The sequence below is a fragment of the Salvelinus namaycush genome, chromosome 7 (assembly GCF_016432855.1).
Source record: "Salvelinus namaycush isolate Seneca chromosome 7, SaNama_1.0, whole genome shotgun sequence".
In the NCBI taxonomy this organism is placed as follows: Eukaryota; Metazoa; Chordata; class Actinopteri; order Salmoniformes; family Salmonidae; genus Salvelinus; species Salvelinus namaycush.
Window position 1 is genome coordinate 29,862,404 of NC_052313.1, and position 22,609 is coordinate 29,885,012.

The 22,609-nt window shown below is 41.7% G+C and overlaps 1 protein-coding gene across 2 annotated transcripts; it reads right to left on the bottom strand.

Moving 5' to 3' along the window:
* Nucleotides 1-11,968: 11,968 nt before the first annotated feature.
* On the bottom strand, nt 11,969-22,319 carry tubb6 (tubulin, beta 6 class V). Of its 2 annotated transcripts, none has more exons than XM_038997912.1 (4): nt 21,517-21,622; nt 18,117-18,227; nt 14,828-15,887; nt 11,969-12,344 (listed from the first exon to the last, which is right to left on the bottom strand). In XM_038997912.1, the coding sequence occupies exons 2-4, from the start codon at nt 18,175-18,177 to the stop codon at nt 12,320-12,322; spliced, it is 1,146 nt and encodes a 381-aa protein (XP_038853840.1). In that variant the 5' UTR covers nt 18,178-18,227; nt 21,517-21,622; the 3' UTR covers nt 11,969-12,319. The 2 variants fall into 2 exon arrangements, with proteins under 2 accessions (XP_038853840.1, XP_038853841.1); XM_038997913.1 differs by lacking the exon at nt 11,969-12,344 and adding an exon at nt 22,230-22,319 and having other exon boundaries at nt 14,187-15,887; nt 21,517-21,625.
* Between the last annotated feature and the right edge of the window lie 290 nt (nt 22,320-22,609).

The following is a 22,609-nucleotide window of genomic DNA, read 5'->3' on the forward strand; positions in this document are numbered from 1 at the left end:
CCAGCATCCCTTATTGCGGACGAGAAATCATGGCCCTCCACCCAGCCCGTGAACAAAAAGGAGGCTTTCTTGTGTGCTCTGGACCCATTGCCATTTGACGAGTACCGCTCCTAGATGGTGGGTGGTGTCAGCCTCAATAAAACTATGATTCCCATGAACATGGAGCCCTTCTCACACACTCGTTCCACCCCAAAGTTGGGCATAACCTATTGGCTTGTGTCCCGGTCCACCAACACCACTCACAGATGTGTGGTCCCAAAGACACAAAGGGGGGTGATGATAGCCCATGCCCACGATGAGCATTGCAGAGGCCATAGGGGGTCAAGGCTACATCTGAAGCCTTGCAACAAGTGGGCCACTGGCCACACATGGAACAGGATGTGACACAGTACAAACAGGGATGCTTAATCTGTTGCCAGTTCCAACCTTCCAAACCTTCACAAAGAACCCTTACAACGCAATGGTGTATCTTATCCCGAGAGGTCAATCCAGATTAGGATGGGATTGCTCTGGTTGATCCTGGCACTCTGTGCCATTGTCGAATCAAACCAACCAGATGTACTAATGAGCAGACCCCCATCGGTTATCATCCTGCGCAACGATCCAGGACTATTAATGACCAACTGTAGAGTACACACTTGTCCACTAATCTCTAGAGAGTGTACGTCTGCCTGGACTCTGAGAACGTATACCGTAAACACATTCCCCCCAGTGCACACCTGAGTTGGTTCCGGGTCTGATTGGATCGGCCAGGCAGTTAAGCACGCCCAGCTAGACACTGCTCACATGTTGGCCCAACTCCAAAAATTCTCCAAGAATTACCAGAGCCCAGAGCCCAGACGGCAGAAGCGATTCATTGGAGTCTTACTCTCAGTAGCATGAGCTGTAGGGTCACTACTCTCTTTAGGTACCACTGCCGTCAACGCCGTCAGTCTGGCCACTGTCAAAAATGTTAGAGAACTAACAGATGAGATGCCCCTGATCCAACAGCAGATGAAAGCCCAGTCACTTAGGTTACAACATGTAGGAAAGACGCTCCAAGGCACTATTCTGGGTAACATGCATGTTACTCTCATTAATATAACTATCCATTCAGTAGGAAAATTGGTAGAGGTCATGAATCATGATTATGCCCATGTACAGCTGGTAAGAATGTGGGATTGCTGCTCACACTCTGTCATTGATGTAGAGAATATCTACAGGTTAAAAACCGTACTCAACATAGGGTTCTGGCAAGACAACACACATGTGAAAATCAACACATCCCTGGTTGTAGCTTTCCAGGAGGAAAGGCCAGACTTATATCTGACAAACAATCTATTAGTGTACTAGAACTAAAGACGTTCATTACTTTCGCCCTAGCGAACCATTTGTTAGGGACAACACCGGACATTTTTAAACCCCTAGCCAGCGATGAGCGCTGCCATGCAAGACTGACAACCAGGGATAATGTGTCCACCACTCAGGTGGAGTTAATAGAATACAAGTGGCTTGTTTACACTGTTCACATCCACTGCCATGACTTATGACTTTCATGACTCAATCACTCAAATTACCATTCCTAACCAGACTGTCTTTGTTAGTGTGCAAGATTGAGCAATTGTCCACATAGGCGACCTAGCTATGTACCATCTCTGGACACTGAGATAAAAATTCCTGATTCATTTTCAAAACGCACTCTTGAATTGGCTGAAGTGTACCATTCAAGACCAATTTTTTTATGAGGGACCGATGGTCGTTGATCTTAGTCTACTTAATGATGGCCTGGTAATCAACCCTGCTGATGATAAGTCCAAAGACTGGTCCGTCACCCACTCGTAGACAATGCCTGACAGTATTTTGACTATCATGATCCTTGGTTTCATTGCCCTTGGCGTCTGTTCTTACTACATGCTTGGAGGATGTAATAAGGACCTATACTAGAATCACTAGTGCCAGGTCCTAGTCAATATCAGTCTTTGGTTGGCTGACAAGTGATCCCGAGAGTCCTATAAGTAGTACAGCCACTGCCTCCCCAGAGGTCTGCAGGCTCCCTAAGCTGATGCCCCTAAGTCCACGTATACTAGTGCCTTAAGCAACACACCACTGAAGGAGGAACACCGTAAGTAAGACATCTTAGACAAGTGTCCTAATAGAGAAATCTTTCCAAAATGTCGGCTTAGATAGTTACGGTGTGTTAACCAGAATGAATGTGTTTATTTACCTATTTTTGCCTAAACTGCCATGAACAGTCTTCCATACAACCACAAATTAAGTGCCACAGCGTCCTCTCATAGGAAAGGAAATGTAATGGTGTATTGGTTGAATGTCATGTGCCATTAACTTTGTAGCTAAGTTACTGCCTAGGTCAACCAAGACGGCTGACTGGACAACGTGGTCAGGAAACTCAGCATCATAATGACAGCTCGTGGACAGTCCTACATTGTGGTTCACAGCTCGAGAAAACCTTCCAAGCTGAAACCACAAGAGGGGAATGTTGTAATGTTAGCCCACGAGTGGACAGAGTACCACACTCCAGGCCAAGATTTACAGTTCTGTAATTGACAGCACCCCCATTCAACCCATCACAAGAACAATAAACTGTTCTTCTCCCTTTACAACTCTGAATGGCCCTGAGCAGGTTAAGGAGACATAAACCAGACCCTTCTGCAAGTCAGCAGACCAGCTGGTGATCTGCATGTGAATCCGAAGAGGAGTTGGGAATTGTTAAGCTTTGTAACAAATACAAAATGGCGCCAAGCGCGCAAAAGGACATATAAACACATTTTCTCCATTGTATTAAAACTGAAGGACTCATGACATGTTGAATATCAACTTGAATAGCTAAATTGAATATCCATAGCTAAACTAGCTAGCTAGTTAACGTGAGCCTACTACATCTAGGATACATACTGAACTTAAATCTTCTCAGGCCAATGGTACAATGTATGAATTTATAGTTAGATCAGAATTTCCATTATAGTCAATGGCCTGTACGGAGATTTAAGTAAAAACAGCAAGTCCAAATTCCCATCTCCATCCATGGCTTAGTAAAGGGCCGATTTAGCTAGCTAGCTACTTTAGGACAACAAGCAGACCAGAAACAGATTTTTTTTCTGACAATGACATTTTGCTTTTGGTGTGATGCCAAATCCAAACTTGCCTCCCTTGGGGGGTGTGTTGCTGCGCCAGGACCACCCAGAGTTGAGCTCAACTCAATGCTGATTGGCAAACTATTTTAGAATTGGTTTATCAACTGAGGCCAAATGCTCACTGGCATCAATCAATCAAACGCTTTGGTGGCAACATGTCATACTCTTTTTGTCCAAACAGCATCAGATACATGTGGTACACATTCTGAGACAGAGGGGCGCTTTCTCCGGTGAGATAGATACAGCAAATTGCAAATTGAAGGACAATTATGAAAACACAGAGGGAAGAAAGATACTTTTTTATAATTTGTGTTAATTTATTTGTAAATCGTTTTTGGTATTCCTGGCTTCCCTTGGCATCCATGAATACACACCACATCAGATCCTGTGACTCATTGTTACTCATTGCTTGGAGTTGAAAAAATGTAAACAAAAACAATAGGACTAATATATTTCATTCAATGTTTTGCTCTCAGTCCAGTGCTGAGTTTAAAATTGCACAGTGTTGTCAGAGATTTTGGCTAAGTTACTAATGGGGGGAGTTCACACAAGTTATTGGAACTTCAGTGTTTCGACCTGGGAAGTCGCGACTGTGGCCTTGTTCAGATGGTGGAAGGCACAGGAGTAATTTCCCCTCCCTTGAATGCATGCCTCACCTGGGCCAACTTTAGAGATTGCTGTGTTTCTAAAGTCAAAAGACTACAATAGCCACAAGACTGCTATGACTACAGTTATTTAACATAACAGTCAACCTATTTCCTTTAGTGTCAAATTTATACAAATTGTGTTAATTTAATCATGTTTATTTCTACTTAAAATGGAGCACACTTTGTTAATAAAAGGTATTAAGTTACATCAAATTCAAATAAGTTGACTCACTCACATAAGTATACCTGGGTGTATCAAATTTGAAACATGGTTTTCTTTATTTGGGCTAATGGCTATGGCTTATTGCTTTTACCTGAGCAAATGACACGTGGTAATTGACTGCAATTCACACCTCATCATGTAGATGGCGATAACAAGCAAAACACTCAGTGCTCTGCCCTTTTTTCCTGCCTAACATTTGTTTGTTAACTAGGCAGCATTGCTGCATGGCCCAGGCAGTGTAGAGCAACTAAGACCAAAATTGGCTAAAGAAAATTGTGATAAATAAAAAAGCACACCAGTTTCATTTAAGGACCAAAAACTTGACAGCTGCACCATACAGGTTGCAAAATAGTTGGGAGGCGATTTTCAATGTACTTATTCCATGCCACATGGTTTACAAACTGATACACAAAATGATACCGGATTCAAAACGTAAAGTTTTTCAATTAAAATACTTTATCAAAATTTTTACAACCAATAGAATGTTATATATACAGTGCATTCAGAAAGTATTCCGACCCCTTCACTTTTTCCACATTTTGGATTAATACATTTTAGAACAAGGCTGTAACTTAACAAAATGTGGAAACGTGAAGGTAAGAATACCTTCCGAATGCATCCCATCCCAGCTCTGCATATTTTGCTGCGAAGAGACAGAATAATTAGATGACATGTTTTGGTACTGCCCATATGTAGCTTGTTTTTGGTCACAGGTTCAGGAATGGCTGAAAAATTGCAACATTTACATAGAGCTAACTCTGCAAATAGCACTTGTGGGTGATTTGAAAAGTCATAGTCAATCGATCAATACTATAATAATACTCTTAGCAAATGTGTTTATCTTTCATTTACAATCTGTAGAAACAATGGGAAAGGTTCATCACTTTTGTGAAACGTCACAGCACAGTGGGAAAATGTATGGCATCTAGAAATCAAAACTGGATGGTCTTCAGGGATAGATGGGAGGGGTTAACGGTAACTGAAGGCTTGGTCTAAAAACAAACAAACGTTAACTCATGTAAAATATACTGCCTGTCAAATTTATGTAGTATGCATAAGCTGGAAGTGTAAGACTAGGTATTGTTGTCTGTTAGTTTACTCCAATTAGGGGAGGGGTGGTAGAGTTAGGGGAAAATAATAAAGAAGGAAAATATTTAAAAAAAGATATATATATAATTTTACTGGCCCAACACGTTAGCCACGATCTAACCCCTAAAAAAAAAGAAATATATATACCGCGCTGCTGCCATTTCGCTGACGTAGGAAGTTACTCCACACCCGTCGGCGGCATACTTTTTTGGGACTGCTGGGATACTTTTTTACGGCTATGAAACCAGCTTGAACCGACAGGAATTTGTCCATTGGTTGATGAAATCCACCGTCGGTCTCAGCTAAGGTGAGGTGATGCAAAACCACCAATGTCCGAACTGTGAGGGAAAAATCCTGTATAACCTCTAAGTTTGTATAGCAGAGACAATGTAATGAAGAATTACTTTAATAGTTCTTAATGCTAAACTTTGTTATGCACATGCACTGTATGAGCCTTAAACCTGTACATTTCCTCTGTCTGTTTGATGGTCTTGTAAGAAGGAGCTGGTATTTTTCCACTCTGCCTTTGTTCAACTTAGTCACACGGTCAAGACAAAGAGCCTCTTGAGAGTGACCACAGTTTTTCAGTCCATCATGTTTTTTTCTGTCTTCCAAGGGCACAGCTGTATGGAGATATGAAGAGAATAGAGGCTGGCTTGAACAGAGAGGAGTAACGTAACTAACGTTATCACTTGTTTGTGCGCTATGACCCGATATACATAGCCACAAGAAGAAAACAAGGTAGCTTATGATTCCCTGATCTGCCGGGAAAGGTGGAACCAGCCATGACTAAGCATTTTTAGGTCCAATATATAAGACCTCAGCATTTCCTGTATTGTGCGGCTCTCAACGAACCACCCACCAGCTCCATTATTGTAATAATTAATTGATATTAAAGTACAATTGCTTGAAGAATTATCCAAGTCTCTCCTGATTCTTTAGAACTTCCATGACAGAACTCTGCCGGTTCACACTGGGTTCATAGCCCCCCAAAAAAGTGTCCCAGCTGTCAAGAACATTTTTGCCACCAACGGAAGTAGAGTCATCGCCTACGTCGGCAAAATGGCAGTGAATTGCAGCACTGAAGTTGGTTTCCACCTACTGGTTGAGCAGCAAAGTTGCTCAATGAACAAAGTAATTTTGGGCGGGAAAGAGGAGCACTGACAGTTATGCTAATTAACGCTATCTACATGGGAGGTGTGAATTGCAGGCTACTACCTAGAACCATGCTAGGTGGTAGAAGAAACATTAGCCTAGCCATTATCCAAAAACAAAGAATATTTCAAAGTTGATACCTGTGCATCCAGGTATACTTATGCGGGTGATTCAACTTATTTTAATAACATTATTTCATTTAATTTAATACATATTATTAACAAAGTGTCCTCCATTTGAAGTAGAAATCTTTAACATTAATAATTTTGAGACTACAGGAAATAGGTTGACTGCTAAACAACTGCTGTAATGGAGTCTTTTGATTGTAGAAAAACAGAGATCTCTAAAGTTGGCCCAGGTGAGGCTGACAGCATGCCAGGGAGGGCCAACTGCACAGGCATTTTACCTAGTTGGTCTGGAACTCAAATCTTGCATTGCGCTCATCTCCATGCTCATGTTCCTCTTCTCAGGCGTTGGATTGCATCAACCAATGAGCCAGTTCCTGCCGGTTCACATTGGGTTCATAGCCCCAAAACGTGCCCCAGCTGCCTCGGTGGAATGGATGTGCGCTACAGAGCGCACATGTAGTAGCTCTGCAGTGCTTTGCTGACCAACCTATTCTCAACACTGAAATCAAATGTATTTATAAAGACCTTTTTACATCAGCAGATGTCACAAAGTGCTTATACAGAAACACAGCCTTAAACAGCAAGCAATGCAGATGTAGAAGCACTGTGGCTAGGAAAAACTCCTTAGAAAGGTAGGAACCTAGGAAGAAACCTAGAGAAGAACCAGGCTCTGAGGGGTGGCCAGTCCTCTTCTGGCTGTGCCGGGTGGAGATTATAAATGTGCATGGACATTAAGGCCAGATCGTTCTTCAAGATGTTCAAACGTACATACAGTACCAGTCAAAAGTTTGGACACACCTACTCATTCAAGGGTTTTTCTTTATTTTACTATTTTCTACATTGTAGATTAATAGTGAAGACATCAAAACTATGAAATAACACATATGGTATCATGTAGTAACCAATTTATTTTAACAAATCAAAATATATTTTAGATTCTTCAAAGTAGCCACCCTTTGCCTTGATGACAGATTTGCACACAAAGTATGTTTGAATGACACTGAGGGGCAGTGTTTTTACAGCTAATGCCAGTTTGCCTGAGGCTGATGCCGCGCAGGTGTTTGTACACATGCATATACACACACACTCATTCAAATGCACACAAATGCACATACACGGAGACACACATGTAAATAATGCCATACATGCACTACATGCCCTGCTGTTGTGATTTTTGTTGTCCTTGATGTGTTTTATTTTTTGCATTGTTGTTTTCTGTTTTCCTTTGTCTTTCTCTTTTGTTAAATTTCTTGGTTATGGTGGGGAATGGAATATTCTTTTATTATCTTATTTTCTCGGTTGGGGGGGGGGGGGTCTCGGATGGTTGAGGGGCAGCTCTTGGGGAACTGTGTGCGGGATCTTGGAGAGCTGATGGTGGCCTGGCGGTTGGGAGCTTGGGCCGGTGGCTGATGGATCGCTGGTTCAGGTCCCAGTTTTTGACCTTATGGGAGATCTGTCGACGTGCCCTTGAGCAGAGTGTTGACCCTGGTTGCTTCTGTGTGTCGCTCTGGATGGGAGTCTGTTAGATGACTAATGTGATGTAGTTGTTGAGCGGCTTCACTGCAAGCATATTGTATGTTTTAAATATTAATAAAAAAAATATAAATAAACTCTAATGAACTTTTCCTCTGCAGCAGAGGTATCTCTGGGTCTTCCTTTCCTGTGGCGGTCCTCATGAGCGCCATGGGAACGTGTTTAGCACTAACTGAAGTTTATTTAGTGGTTCAGACAAAAGCATGGATTAGCTTTGCTGCATAATTTTTGGACAAAACATTTCCGATTTTTGCAATGTTATGAAGATGGAAAAAAGCTGCCCTTGAAATATTCTTGATATGTTCGTCAGAAATGAGTAACGCAGACGTCCTTCACTGTTTTATTTGAGATGACTGTATAGCCATCAAGATTAGTTTTCAGATCAAACAGCAGATGTCTTTGTTTCTTGGGACCTAGAACTATTATCTCTGTTTTGTCTGAGTTTAAAATAAAAAAATTGCTGCCATCTACTTCCTTATGTCTGAAACACAGGCTTCCAGGTTAGGCAATTTTAGGGCTTCACCATGTTTCATCGAAATCTACAGCTGTGTGTCGTCCGCATAGCAGTGAAAGTTTAGATTGTGTTTCCGAATGACATCGCCAAGAGGTAAAATATATAGTGACAACAACAGTGGTCCTAAAACTAAACCTCGAGGAACACCAAAACGTACAATTGATGTGTCAGTGGACAAACCATCCACAGAGACGAACTGATATCTTTCTGACAGATAAGATCTAAACCAGGCAAGAACCTGTCCGTGTAGACCAATTAGGCTTTCCAATCTCTCCAAAAGAATGTGGTGATCGATGATGTCAAAGCAGCACTAAGGTTTGGGAGCACGAGGACAGTCTGGTCTGATGCCATTAAAAGGTCCCTTACCACCTTCACGAATGCAGTCTCAGTACTATGATGGGGTCTAAATTTTGTATACATTATTTGTCTTCAGGAAGGCAGTGAGTTGCTGCACAATAGCTTTTTAATGTTTTTTTTCAGGAATGGGAGATTCGATATAGGCCAACAGTGTTTTTAGAATTTTCCGGGTCAAGTTTTGGCTTTTTCAGGAGAGGCTTTATGATTGCCCCTTTTAGTGAGTTTGGTACATATCCGGAGGACAGGGAGCCATTTATTATGTTCAACATAAGAGGGCCAAGCACAGGAAATAGCTCTTTCAGTTGTTTCCTTAGAATAGGGTACTAGGTCCTGGCAGTTCTGTGCCAACTCAGGACAACTGAGTTTTGGAGAAATATGCAGATTCAAAGAGGAGTCCGTAATTTGCTTTCAAATGGTCATGATCTTTTCATTTAAGAAGTTCATGAATTCATCACTGCTGAAGTGAAGAGGAATGCTGCTTTTTAGTTATTTTTGTGAATGTATCAAAAACACATTTTGGATTGTTTTTATTCTCCTCAATTAGGTTAGAAAAGAAGGTTGATCGAGCAGCAATGAGGGCTCTTCGATATTGCACGGTACTGTCTTCCCAAGCTAACACTTCCAATTTGGTGGAGTGCCATTTGCATAAAACCCTGACCTCAACCCCATCGAATACCTTTGGGTTGAATTGGAACGTTGACTGCGAGCCAGGCCTAATTGCCCAACATCAGTGCTCGACCTCACTTATGCTCCTGTGGCTGAATGGAAGCCCCCGCAGAAGTTCCAACATCTAGTGGAAAGCCATCCCAGAAGAGTGGAGGCTGTTATAGCAGCAAAAGGGGGGAACAACTCCATATTAATACCCATGATTTTGGAATAAGATGTTTGACGGGCAGGTGCCCACATATTTTTGGTCATGTCGTGTATCATATGAAATGGGTGATGGACATCCACAAATTAATACATACCAATAAGAAACGTAACCTATCTGCTCAGACCCCAACCAAGGATTATCAAAAGCTGCGCTATAAATTCCCTTCCAGACTCCCATCATCTACCCAAGGATGTCAGAGTAAAAAATCAGTTATCCACCTAATCAAGGATCTAAATGTAACCTTGCATAATACCCTAGATGCAGTCACACCTCTAAAAACCAAAAACATTTTTCACAAGAGATTAGCTCCCTAGTATACAAAAAATACCTGAGCCCTGAAGCAAGCAACCAGAAAAATAGAATGCAAGTCAGTCAAGTTCTTCCACACTTATCTCAACAAACCATTTCTGTATGGACCTCGCTTTGTGCACTGGGCATTGTCATGCTGAAACAGGAAACTGTTGCCACAAAGGTGGAAGCACAGAATCGTCTAGAATGTCATTGTATGCTGTAGCGTTAAGATTTCCCTTCATTGGAACTAAGGGGCCTAGCTCGAACCATGAAAAACAGCCCCAGCCATTCTTCCTCCTCCACCAAACTGGGGGCAAGTAGCATTCTCCTGGCATCTGCCAAACCCAGATTTGTCCGTCGGACTGCCAGATGGTGAAGCGTGATTCATCACTCCAGAGATCGCGTTTCCACTGCTCCAGAATCCCATGGCGGCAAGCTTTACACCACTCCAGCCAACGCTTGGCATTGCACATGGTGATCTTAGGCTCATGAAGCTCCCGACAAACCGTTATTGTGCTGACATTGCTTCCAGAGGCAGTTTGGAACTCAGTAGTGAGTGTTACAACCGAAGACAGACACTTTTTATGCACTACGTGCTTCAGTACTCGGTGGTCCCGTTCGGTGAGCTTGTGTGGTCTACCACTTTGTGGCTGAGCCATTGTTGCTCCTAGACGTTTCCACTTCACAATAACAGAATTTACAGTTGACCGGGGCAGCTTTAGCAGGGCAGAAATTTGACAAACTTACTTGTTGGAAAGGTGGTATCCCATGATGGTGCCATGTTGAAAGTTACTGAGCTCTTCAGTAAGGCGATTCTACTGCCAATGTTTGTCTATGGAGATTGCATGGTTGCGTGCCTGATTTTGTACAGCTGTTAGCAACAGGTGTGGCTGAAATAGGTCAATCCACTAATTTGAAGGGGTGTTGACATACCTTTGTATATATAGTGTATGTTACAAATTACAATTCATATTATATGTTATGAATTTGCAAAATGTACTATATGTTACAAATTTGCTAAACGTACAATATGTTTCGAATTCGCTAAACTTATATGTTATGGGTTAGCTAACATGCTAAGTATTTGCAAAGTAGCTAAAAAGTAGTAAGTAGTTGAAAAGTTGCTAATTAGCTAAAATGCTAAAGTTGTCCGCAATGAGACTCAAACTCACCACCTTTGGGTTGCTAGAAGTTCATGTTATAAGTAACCTAAGTAACCATCTGTCTTATGTAACCATACTAAAAGCAATAAAATCCTTCTAATTTGAGTAATCATATTATGCTACGTCTAGTCTATGAGACCAGGCTAGACTGACAAGGAGCAATGCTGCACTACGAACAAAAGCATTTTAGGCGGGAAAGAGGTGCTGCTTGTGCCAACGTTAGAACGCTTAGTCTATCTTTAAATAACTACTTTGTTACTTGGTTAAAATGACTAGCATTTTATAACAGCAGCATAACTCATCTTGAGGTAAGAAACACGAAAATTGGGGAGATAGGCTAAGGCTGCCATAGGCTGTTTAGGATCTAATTGCGGGTGTATGTGGGTGTATGCCATAACCTTCGTTAAAGAAAAGGGCGAAAAGCATACACCTTGTTGGCTCAAGCAACCAGAAAAGCAACAGCATAATTTTCCTACTTTAGTTATTTGTTCACTATCTACCCACCAGAGGGTGCCATTCCTGCACATACTCTATCTCCCTATGCAGTACCAATGTGCACCATCTATTAATCTCCATTAAATACATATACTAAGTCACTCTTCCCTTATTTGGCAATATTTTCATAACCCAGTCTGAGAACCAGCACAGTCCTCCCCCTAATAGGCAGTGTATTTCTGCTAGAGTGAGGCTACAGAGACACATGGGAGGGTTACACTGGGTCTTTAACAGCTGCAAGTACTCTCTAAGACAGCGTACGACAATTTCACCAACTGTAGTTATTTTCAATCTTCAAACTCACAACAAATTGACAATTTCAAGGAAACATTTATTGAGGTTTGATTCACATACTATTCAGACCCGAAATGCTCGAAGATAATTGCAATCTCTTACTTACTAAAGCAAACTACTTGGTTGGTTGTTGGTTGTGACAATCTAGCGTACTGTATCTGGTTCTGGCTCTAACGCAAGAACAACTTTCTATAGAGAGTTCAATTGGCTTTCTTTTGCTCACATAGTTGTTCTGCTATCAACGATTCATTTGATAATTTCTGAGCCAGTGAATCCTTACAGGGATGAACACTTACAGTACCTAAACAATCACTATTAAGGTAAAAACACTGTCAGCATCATTGCTGGATATTTCTGTTTCCAGTGCTAACGCCTTAGCTTTAGCTCAGTGAGATAACATTGTCTTCAAAGATGGGGGCTTCAAGCTATTGGGCTTCAAGGTTCCATTCCCTGTTGGATACAGGACACAGTTAACATGTATCAAGATCAAAGTGTAATAACCTGCCTGCTCATACTAATGTAATAATAATGTAATACATAAAATAATTCAGACACACACACACACACACACACACACACACACACACACACACACACACCCTGGAATTGTTCTCAGGGTCAGCGCCAATGTAACTTGAGTGGCATGAAGCACTTCTGCAGCTGACTTCCCAGCTAACTGGCCGGGCCAAGAGCGTCTGACACCAGCTGTGCATACCACGCCAAGCCCTTCCAACCACCACATCAAGTCAACGTACATCCAATACCAATTCACTTCCTGCCCATTCCCCATGGCCCGAACACTAAGATGTTAACGGATCTGTATACAGTAGGTTTAAGCAGTATGGGGGAGCTTCCACCTTACAGACCTGTAAATGTTGTTAGGGCCAAGTACCCACTATTGGGCTGATATAGTGAGTGAGCTTTTAAAATCAGATGGTGATCATGCTTCCTTGTTCATATCACGGGGAAAGATTCACTTCCTGTTTGCTTCATTTTCCTAAAGCACATAGCATGCAAGGTGCTTTTATTGTGAGATTTAGTGTAGTTGTCTTTAAAGGTATAAACCTTTTCACAAATGCTTGGTATCTGTTACTCACTTCAATGCTTCCAACTTTAGCACTACGTTGACTCAGTTAGCTAGTACGTGTATGGCAGAAGACTCATTGAGGCCATGAATAGCTCTAAATAGTTTGGTGCAGACTGGACGTCCCCTATTGTTAGCTCCACAGTTCTAAATAGAGAAAGCCTTGCTCAGCAGCTGTTGTAACTAGGGTTAGGAGGGGGGGATTTGCCCCCACCATGGGAACGTTGAAGCCTGTCTGCCGTGGTACATGACTGAGGCGGATATGAACAAAACACTTGGGGTTTACAATGACTGGTTCCCTTTCTTTGTCCCCCCAATAGAACTGCTTGGAAATCAAGTTCTAACCACAACAGAGGGAGAACGATTAGCAAGCTATTGGCAGTGTGCTTTTCTGTATTGTCCATTATCACAGTCGTACCATAGAGTGTCTGGAGCTAGATCTACTAAGCATTTACACCAGTGTTGTTCTTTATTCATCCAGGAAGTCCCTTAAGGCTTGACACTTCCAGTGGAACAAGTTATATTCTAAAGGTATTCTAAAGGGTATAAAACACAAAAAGTTGAAGGTAAAATAAAGAATAAGAGATGAATAAGGAAAAGTTCATCAAGACAGTTTCATGTTTTGCCTTTGTCTTCCATTTGCATTGCACTAGACTAGAGCAGAAGCTGAGCAAATCAGCCTCCCATTGTACTAATCAATACACATCAACCATCAAACATATCATGCCCACATCTGACCAACATGAATTGAGAAACGTACATACAGATTTGAATATACGGTCGTTTCATTTGATTTCAATCCCTTTTTGAACTAAACTTTCTATACATATTTGCCCATGGTAGAAGTGTTCAGAAAGTGACTTTCAGGACCTGAATGCTAAAACAATTAGGAGATATATGTGCTCAAAGTTGACCTGTTTTGCATACCCCACCCTCCCGAGTGTCGCAGCGGTCTAAGGCACTGCATCTCAGTGCAAGATGCGTCACTACAGTCCCTTGTTCGAATCCAGGCTGTATCACATCCGTCCGTGATTGGGAGTCCCGTAGGGCAGCGCACAATTGGCCCAGCGTCTTCTGGGTTTGTCCGGGATAGGCCGTCATTGTAAATAAGATTTATAAAATGTATTTACCATGATACATCCATGTCTTCATCACTGGAACAGTTAAACGGTTAAGTTTGATATAATTTAAAAGCTTACAAACAGGGTTATATTATTTATTGATTTATCATCTTTAACATCAATTATTAAAAAATGTGTAAAAGACACAGCATACTCTTGAAGACCGAGTGGGTCATTTCAATCATAGAAATAGCATTCATAGAATGGACATATCCCTTCAGACCACTGCAATTTAGCTGGTACATAATTTAAATTGAATTGAAATATTAACTTCAAAGATAGATTAACCACAAAGATGACCGCCGGTCAACCCACCGTTGAATGTCAACTTAAAAGGGAATGTATATTCTATTAACTGTATTTCTATGATTTCAATAGGTTTCCTATGAAAGATTGACACTATAGTTTAAAACAACATTTTCGGATGTGGTGACCTCCAATAATCTTTGTGCTACCATTTTAAAGTTGAAATGTTATTCCATTTTAGTACATTTATCAGCCAAAACATGACACCCAACATGAAAACCCTCTGATGATGTAAAATAGGGTCTAAGTTGTTAGAAAACCTTTCTCGTAAGCTTTTAAACGATATGAGACTCAACCTTTTATCTTTTCCAGAAATGAAGGAATGGATGTCTCTTGGTAGGGTGAGGTATGCAAAACTTTGAGCACCTCTATCCCCTAAAAAATATATATATTTTTTTACAAACAGGCAACATTATCCTTACTCATTGAGTTCTTCTTCCTCGTCGTCAAATGTCTCTTCCCCGTCATTAGCCGTGGCCTCCTGGTACTGCTGGTACTCAGACACCAGGTCGTTCATGTTGCTCTCGGCCTCTGTGAACTCCATCTCGTCCATGCCCTCCCCGGTGAACCAGTGCAAGAAGGCCTTGCGGCGGAACATGGCCGAGAACTGCTCCGAGAAGCGCTTGAACAGCTCCTGGATGGCCGTGCTGTTGCCGATGAATGTGGAGGCCATCTTAAGGCCGCGGGGCGCAATGTCACATACGGCCACCTTGACGTTGTTGGGGATCCACTCCACGAAGAAGCTGCTGTTCTTGTTCTGGATGGCCAGCATCTGCTCGTCCACCTCTTTCATGGACATGGGCCCTCGGAAAACAGTGGCCACGGTGAGGTAGCGGCCATGGCGCGGGTCGCACGCCGCCATCATGTTGCGGGCGTCAAACATTTGCTGGGTGAGTTCGGGCACTGTCAGGGCGCGATACTGCTGGCTTCCCCGGGCGGTTAGTGGTGCAAAGCCAGGCATGAAGAAATGTAGGCGGGGAAAGGGCACCATGTTGACGGCCAGTTTGCGAAGGTCGGCGTTGAGCTGGCCAGGGAAGCGCAGTGAGGTGGTCACACCGCTCATGGTGGCCGACACCAGGTGGTTGAGGTCTCCGTAAGTGGGCGTGGTCAGTTTCAGGGTACGGAAGCAGATGTCGTAGAGCGCCTCGTTGTCAATGCAGTATGTCTCATCCGTGTTCTCCACCAGCTGGTGCACAGAGAGCGTGGCGTTGTACGGTTCGACCACCGTATCGGACACCTTGGGTGAGGGCATGACGCTGAACGTGTTCATGATGCGGTCAGGGTACTCCTCACGGATCTTGCTGATGAGCAGGGTGCCCATTCCTGAGCCCGTGCCCCCACCCAGGGAGTGGGTGAGCTGAAAGCCCTGGAGACAGTCACAGTGCTCACACTCCTTCCTCACCACATCCAGCACAGAGTCTACCAGTTCTGCTCCCTCAGTGTAGTGGCCCTTGGCCCAGTTGTTCCCCGCACCCGTCTGCCCTGCAAGGACAGCATAAAGGTATGAAGATTGTCAGTTAAATCCTACACCCCATCCCTCCAGTAACCCCAAATCCACCCCCACTACCTCAAACACAAGCTAATTGTGAGCCATTCATCATCCAGTCTAAGCCGAAGAGAATGTGGGGTCAGTACAGGGTGTGTGTGAGGTGAGATTCTCGGGCTCAAGTCCACGTGAAAACCCTGAAAAGTTGATGAAACAAATGTCCAAGACATTTAGGCAAGAACGTAGGTTGAGTCTGGCATTTGTACAAGCTACATGTTCTGTCAAATAGTTTTCCATTGTCTCCCCGTAGCTGCTAATGAAAAGGTAAATGACTAAGGCCATGTATCACGCATCTCCTGACAACTTCTGCTGGGACCGCCACACTTGATCCATCCCAGTCTTCATTAGGTCACACAATGGAAAACTTCTAAAAAATGTAATTAGTGTTTCTTCTTGGACAAACCTAGGTAGTCCCTGTTTCACTCAGCTTTTTTACATTTGATGCCGAATGGTGCCTAATGACTATATTCACCTCCTGAAAAATACTGCTGGCACCACCACACTTTAACCCAGGTAGGAATGTTTGTACAGGGACTTCGAACAGAAGAAAACTGTCTGTGGGACTTCCTTGACTTGTCCAATGAGAAACTCTAATTTCTGTTCTCAATTGCAGAACATTTTAAAACGTTTTCCCATTTGTGTGCCCTAATGAGAACAACTGGACTAGGACATCATATGGATTAGGATGTGTGATGATTGAACGATTAAATTCATAACTGTAGATCACTTAATTCCATTTTGTTTTTGTATGACAATCATGTGTAGTTTAGAGTCACATGTCATATCTTTGGTTCGTACTAGACACAACACAAGATAGCACGCAAGTCCTTGATGTAGATTGACAATCAGTTGTTATGTCTGTAGAGGATCCCATTTGAACAGCCTTCACATATTTACGTTTACCTCACATATTTCCCGTTCAAGTAAGGTCAAACAGTCTGTATATGCCGCTATCAAATCCTTGAAGGATTTCCCTATGGCTACCAATTAGAGATGGGCGAAAACGGGCAACTAAAGTAAATACCCTCCTAAAAAACAACCAGTCATCCTTTTTGAGAGCACTGTTCAGAACCAAAACATCCATTGCTTTGATGCCATGGCTCATCTAGGGAGCTTTCAGGGGCTTTGTGTTATAAACTTGATCAATTCTGATCCCCATGGCCCAGTTTTTCAAAAGTTATCTGATCGGATTTTGACAATCAGATGGGATTAAACGTCAATTGGGTTTTTCAAAACGGAACATTTTGATTCTGATCCTGCAGGTATGGATTTGGATTTTGTAATCCAATTTTACCTTTAATCAGGATTAAATGTCATTTTTTGCGTTTTTCAAAGGTGATTAGGATAGTTTTGCTGCTGAAAATCAGGATTATCTTGATCCCACTGGATGGCTGGATTCAGGTTGTATTTAGAAAGGTTAAAAGCACTACAACCAAGACATTGCAATGAAACTAAGGAAAGGCAAAAAACAAACATTATTACATTTGAAAACCAATGGTTAATTGGGTTAAATTGACAGCAGTTTAGGTATGTGGTCAGTTGTTATATTGAGAAGTGTCAAATAAATGTATGTACTTACTTGTAAGTGATATGCAGGCTAATTTATTTTTATTTCTATCTAAGGTACCTTTATTTGTGTAGTTTACTCCTCTCTGTTTCCCTATGACAGTGTAGAAGTAGTACCATAACCTGTTCAGTAGATGGCAAGGTGTAGGTTTGTTCAAAACACTGAGAATCCGTATTCTGTGATCTTGATATTGTGGTATCTGGATCAGAATGATCTTTCCGATTATGTTCTGGAAAAACTGGCTCAAAAACAGCCAGCACGATCTGACCCTGGATTGCAAAAAAGACAAATACATCATCTGGATCATTCTGATCCAGATTAAAAGTTTTTCACAAACTGGGCCCAGTAGACCTCACGTGACCGCCGCAAAACCTCATGCTGTGTGTCCTTGATATTGAAGAAACAATGAAAACACTTAATGGTACACATACCTAAAAACAGCCATTTTGAATCAGTAGGGAAAAAATGTGTTAGCTACATAGAGACAAAATAAGCCATATAATAGGATATTATAAATGCTCTTAGATGCCTATAATACCTAATAATAATGCATTATTTAGCTGTTGACTTTAAGTAAGGTGTTACAGTGTCCACTTACCGAAGATAAAGTTGTCAGGTCTGAATAGCTGTCCAAAGGACCCCGACCGGACACTGTCCATGGTCCCAGGTTCCAGGTCCACAAGGATTGCTCTGGGGACATACTTGTGTGCTGGAAAAAAGACAACCAAACACCTATACAGATTGGAATACATTTCAAATGTATCTGAATGCATGGCATTGTACAGTAGGCTGTTTCACAAGCAAGACTTCGTCAGGTATGCCTATAGCCTATTACCTAAAACACATTCCTTATTTTAAGCCTTAAGGAATTGCCAACAACCTGATAACATTTCCCTTTTCAATGCGGCCTGCCATCTTTCCCTCACATTGAATATTTCAGTCCTAACTAACACTAACTTTAAAGGCTAAATTAATATAAAAGGTGCTTCAGAAATAATGTATTCACATCATGCTATATAAACAGCCTGGTGTCATAGACTATACTAACAATCTAAGCAACATAAAAAAAAGCTATAGATTGCATTTTGCATTGGATGCATCTCAATCCACCGCATCCGCCTGTATCGCACAGGCGGAGACTCGTCTGACGTCGGTACCGTCGATGTGCCAACTTCTGTTTGTAACGTCCGAAAAGTTTGGGCTAAGAACTAATCTCCCCTAATGTCAAAGGGAGATTCTCACAAACACGATAGTGTTCTCAGTTTCGCTTTACGACCCCCATAAGTGTCACGGGAGTAGTCTAAGGGTTAAAAACAATGAATGGAAGAATGAAGGTCGTTTGTGCCTACCCAAATAATGGGATAAATAAGTGGAAAACAATATATATATATATAACAAACTTAATGAACTTATGGTTCATTGAACAAGCATGGGAAACGGTGTTTAAACCATTTACAATGAAGATCTGTGAAGTAATTTGGATTTTTACAAAATATCTTTGAAAGACAGGGTCCTGAAAAAGGAATGTTTCTTTTTTTGCTGAGTTGATATATATATATATATATAAAAAAGCTAAGTTTACATACACTTTGGTAGGAAAACCTCGTTTTCAACCACTCCATAAATTTCTTGTTAACAAACTATAGTTATGGCAAGTCGGTTAGGACATCTACTTTGTGCATGACACAAGTAATTTTTCCAACAATTGTTTACAGACAGATTATTTCACTTATAATTTACTCTCACAATTCCAGTGGGTCAGAAGTTTACATACACTAAGTTGACTGTGCCTTTAAACAGCTTGTAAAATTCCAGAAAATGATGTCATGGCTTTAGAAGCTTCCGATGACTCATTTGAGTCCATTTGAGTCAATTTGAGTCAAACACAGTGCCTCTTTGCTTGACATCATGGGAAAATCAAAAGAAATCAGCCAAGACCTCAGAAAAAAATTGTAGACCTCTACAAGTGTGCTTCATCCTTGGGAGCAATTTCCATACACCTGAAGGTACCACGTTCAACTGTACAAACAATATCACGCAAGTATAAACACCATGGGATCATGCAGCCGTCATACCTTTCAGGAAGGAGACGCGTTTTGTCTCCTAGAGATGAATGTACTTTGGTGCGAAAAGTGCAAATCAATCTCAGAACAACAGCAAAGGACCTTGTGAAGATGGAGGAAACAGGTACAAAAGTATCGATATCCACAGTAAAACAAGTCCTATATCGACATAACCTGAAAGGCCGCTCAGCAAGGAAGAAGCCACGGCTCCAAAACCGCCATAAAAAAGACAGACTACGGTTTGCAACTGCACATGGGGACAAAGATCGTACTTTTTGGAGAAATGTCCTCTGGTCAGATGAAACAAAAATAGAACTGTTTGGCCATAATGACCATCGTTATGTTTGGAGAAATAAGGGGGAGGCTTGCAAGCCGAAGAACACCATCCCAACCGTGAAACACGGGGATGGCAGCATCATGTTGTGGGGGTGCTTTGCTGCAGGAAGGACTGGTGCACTTCACAAAATAGATGGCATCATGAGGAGGAAAATTATGTGGATATATTGAAGCAACATCTCAAGACATCAGTCAGGAAGTTAAAGCTTGGTCGCAAATGGGTCTTCGAAATGGACAGTGACCCCAAGCATACTTCCAAAGTTGTAGCAAAATGGCAACAAAAGGACAACAAAGTCAAGGTATTGGAGTGGCCATCACAAAGTCCTGAACTCAATCCTATAGAAAATGTGTGGGCAGAACTGAAAAAGCATGTGCGAGCAAGAAGGCCTACAAACCTGACTCAGTTACACTTGCCCTGTCAGGAGGAATGGGCCAAGATTCACCCAACTTATTGTGGGAAGCTTGTGGAAGGCTACCCAAAACGTTTGACCCAGGGGAAACATTTATTTAATCAATTTTAGAATAAGACTGTAATGTAACAAAATGTGGAAAAGTCAAGGGGTCTGAATACTTTCGAATGCACAGTATATTTCCAGAGCTTTCTTATATCTCCTAGATATAGGACAGACACTTCAAGAGCTTGTTTCTTATGATTTTCATTTTTGCCATTCATGAATGTGTTATTCAATGCATTTCTCTGGGCTATAGTAGTAAAGGCTAAATTCAATATATCAAATCATTTGTTCATATATATATATTTTTTTACCTAAAAGAGTCCTCAATTCAATAGCTAAATGATCCATAGTATGACAATCTTAAAATAATTCCATGGTTAGAACCCCCCCATTGTCGTGCCATTCATCCGCTGTCATCCTTAAGTTTCAGCATGACAATGCACGGCCCCATGTTGCAAGGATCTGTACACAATTCCTGGAAGCTGAAAATGTCCCAGTTCTTCCACGGCCTGCATTCTCACCAGATATGTCACCCATTGAGCATGTTTGGGATGTTCTAGATCGATGTGTATGACAGCGTGTTCCAGTTCCCGCCAATATCCAGAAACTTCGCACTGCCATTGTAGAGGAGTGGGACAACATTCCACAGGCCACAATCAACAGCCTAATCAACTCTATGCGAAAGAGATGTGTCACGCTGCACGAGGCAAATGGTGGTCACACAAGATGCTGACTGGTTTTCCTATCCACAGCCCTACATTTTTTTGTTAAAGATATCTTTGACCAGATGCATATCTGTATTCCCAGTCATGTGAAATACATAGATTAGGACCTAATGAATTCATTTCCATTTACTAATTTCCTTGTATGAACTGTAACTCATAGAATTTTTGAAATTGTTGCATGTTGCGTTTATTTTTGTCCAGTTTAATTGGAGTGTTCCGGATTTACATTTACTGTTACGTCTACCACTGAGTTCAGGTTTCAGCAAAAGGTGGCAAAGGGGTTATGGCAATTTATCAAAGCACCAGAAGTAAGGACCCTGTAGCAGGCCATGAGTGCGCTTATGTTAAATGCTCTATGCCTTTAACAATTGGGAACAACTTGGAAGCATGTTGACTCATTCTACCACAGACACACTTACGGGACGCTTCGTTGTAGTACACGTTAATCCTGTCGAGTTGAAGCGATGAGTCACCCACATAGTTTCCTGCCGGATCGATGCCGTGTTCATCGCTGATAACTTCCCAAAACTGTCGAGTTATCAACATAGGAGGGGAAAAAGGTTACAGTTAAATATCCTAAAGTTATCAAGGCATCATGAAAAAACGAATGGACATTGTGCATCCTTCGGTCTTATTTGATGACTGAAGCACACTCAGCTGCTGAAATGGATAGACTCGCACAATTTCATGGCACTCCATGGCTGAACGCTGGGGACCTTTATGAAGTTTATTATAGGCTAAATAGATTTGTAATTAAGCGATGGCAATTTACATTTTCAAAGGGCAAAGTCGTAGCCTATGACTCAAAGCATGGGGTCATATGCTATACAACATTGGCCTACAATTAGCCTATATATATATAACTTGTCACAACAGCTTCTAAACATTTAGGCTAAGGACACACCGACGGTATTTTCGGAGTTAAAAGACAGACCAGACCGTTCATTCGTCATCCGTTGTCATTCATCTGGCAACGGATGATTCCCATTGAAAAATTAGTGGACAAAATCCGTGTGCGATGGCATAATACAGTTAAGAAATTGTTTTTCTACACAAAACAAGCAAGGTGTTAAATCAAATGAAAAAGTCATTCTTAATGAAAAAGTCATTCAGTTCAATGGTCTCTACTTGCCTTGGTGCCAATCTGATTCCCACATTGTCCGGCTTGTATGTGAACTATTTCTCTCATGCTGTCTGTGTCCAAGGGTGTCTTGGCGGCTGGAGTGTGTATGCAGCCTGGTAAACTCAACTGATTAGCAGGCGCGCTAAATTCCTGTTCACCTCTCCCGAATTTCCACGCCCAGTAGGGCTGGACAAGTGAATGACACCCCAGCTGTGCAATAAAGTAGTGAACCGTTATCTTCCATCCCATCTCCGTTCTCACAGGAGTATATTATCAGGCTTAGTTTGTTGAAATAATGTATCAATTCAATTGTGACTTGTGATGCAAATGTAGGCTTTTAAATCATTGTTGAATAATTAAAAAGAGTAGCCTAGGCTGTATTTGCTTTA

Bases quoted from the DNA above. Each gene is read 5' to 3' on its own strand.
- tubb6 (XM_038997913.1), bottom strand. From the start codon at position 22,286: ATGAGAGAAATAGTTCACATACAAGCCGGACAATGTGGGAATCAGATT. The intron at 21,626-22,229 runs GCAAGTAGAGAC...ATAACTCGACAG, and splicing joins GGAATCAGATTGGCACCAAG to TTTTGGGAAGTTATCAGCGA. The intron at 18,228-21,516 runs GTAAGTGTGTCT...TCTTTTTTCCAG, and splicing joins GTACTACAACGAAGCGTCCC to CACACAAGTATGTCCCCAGA.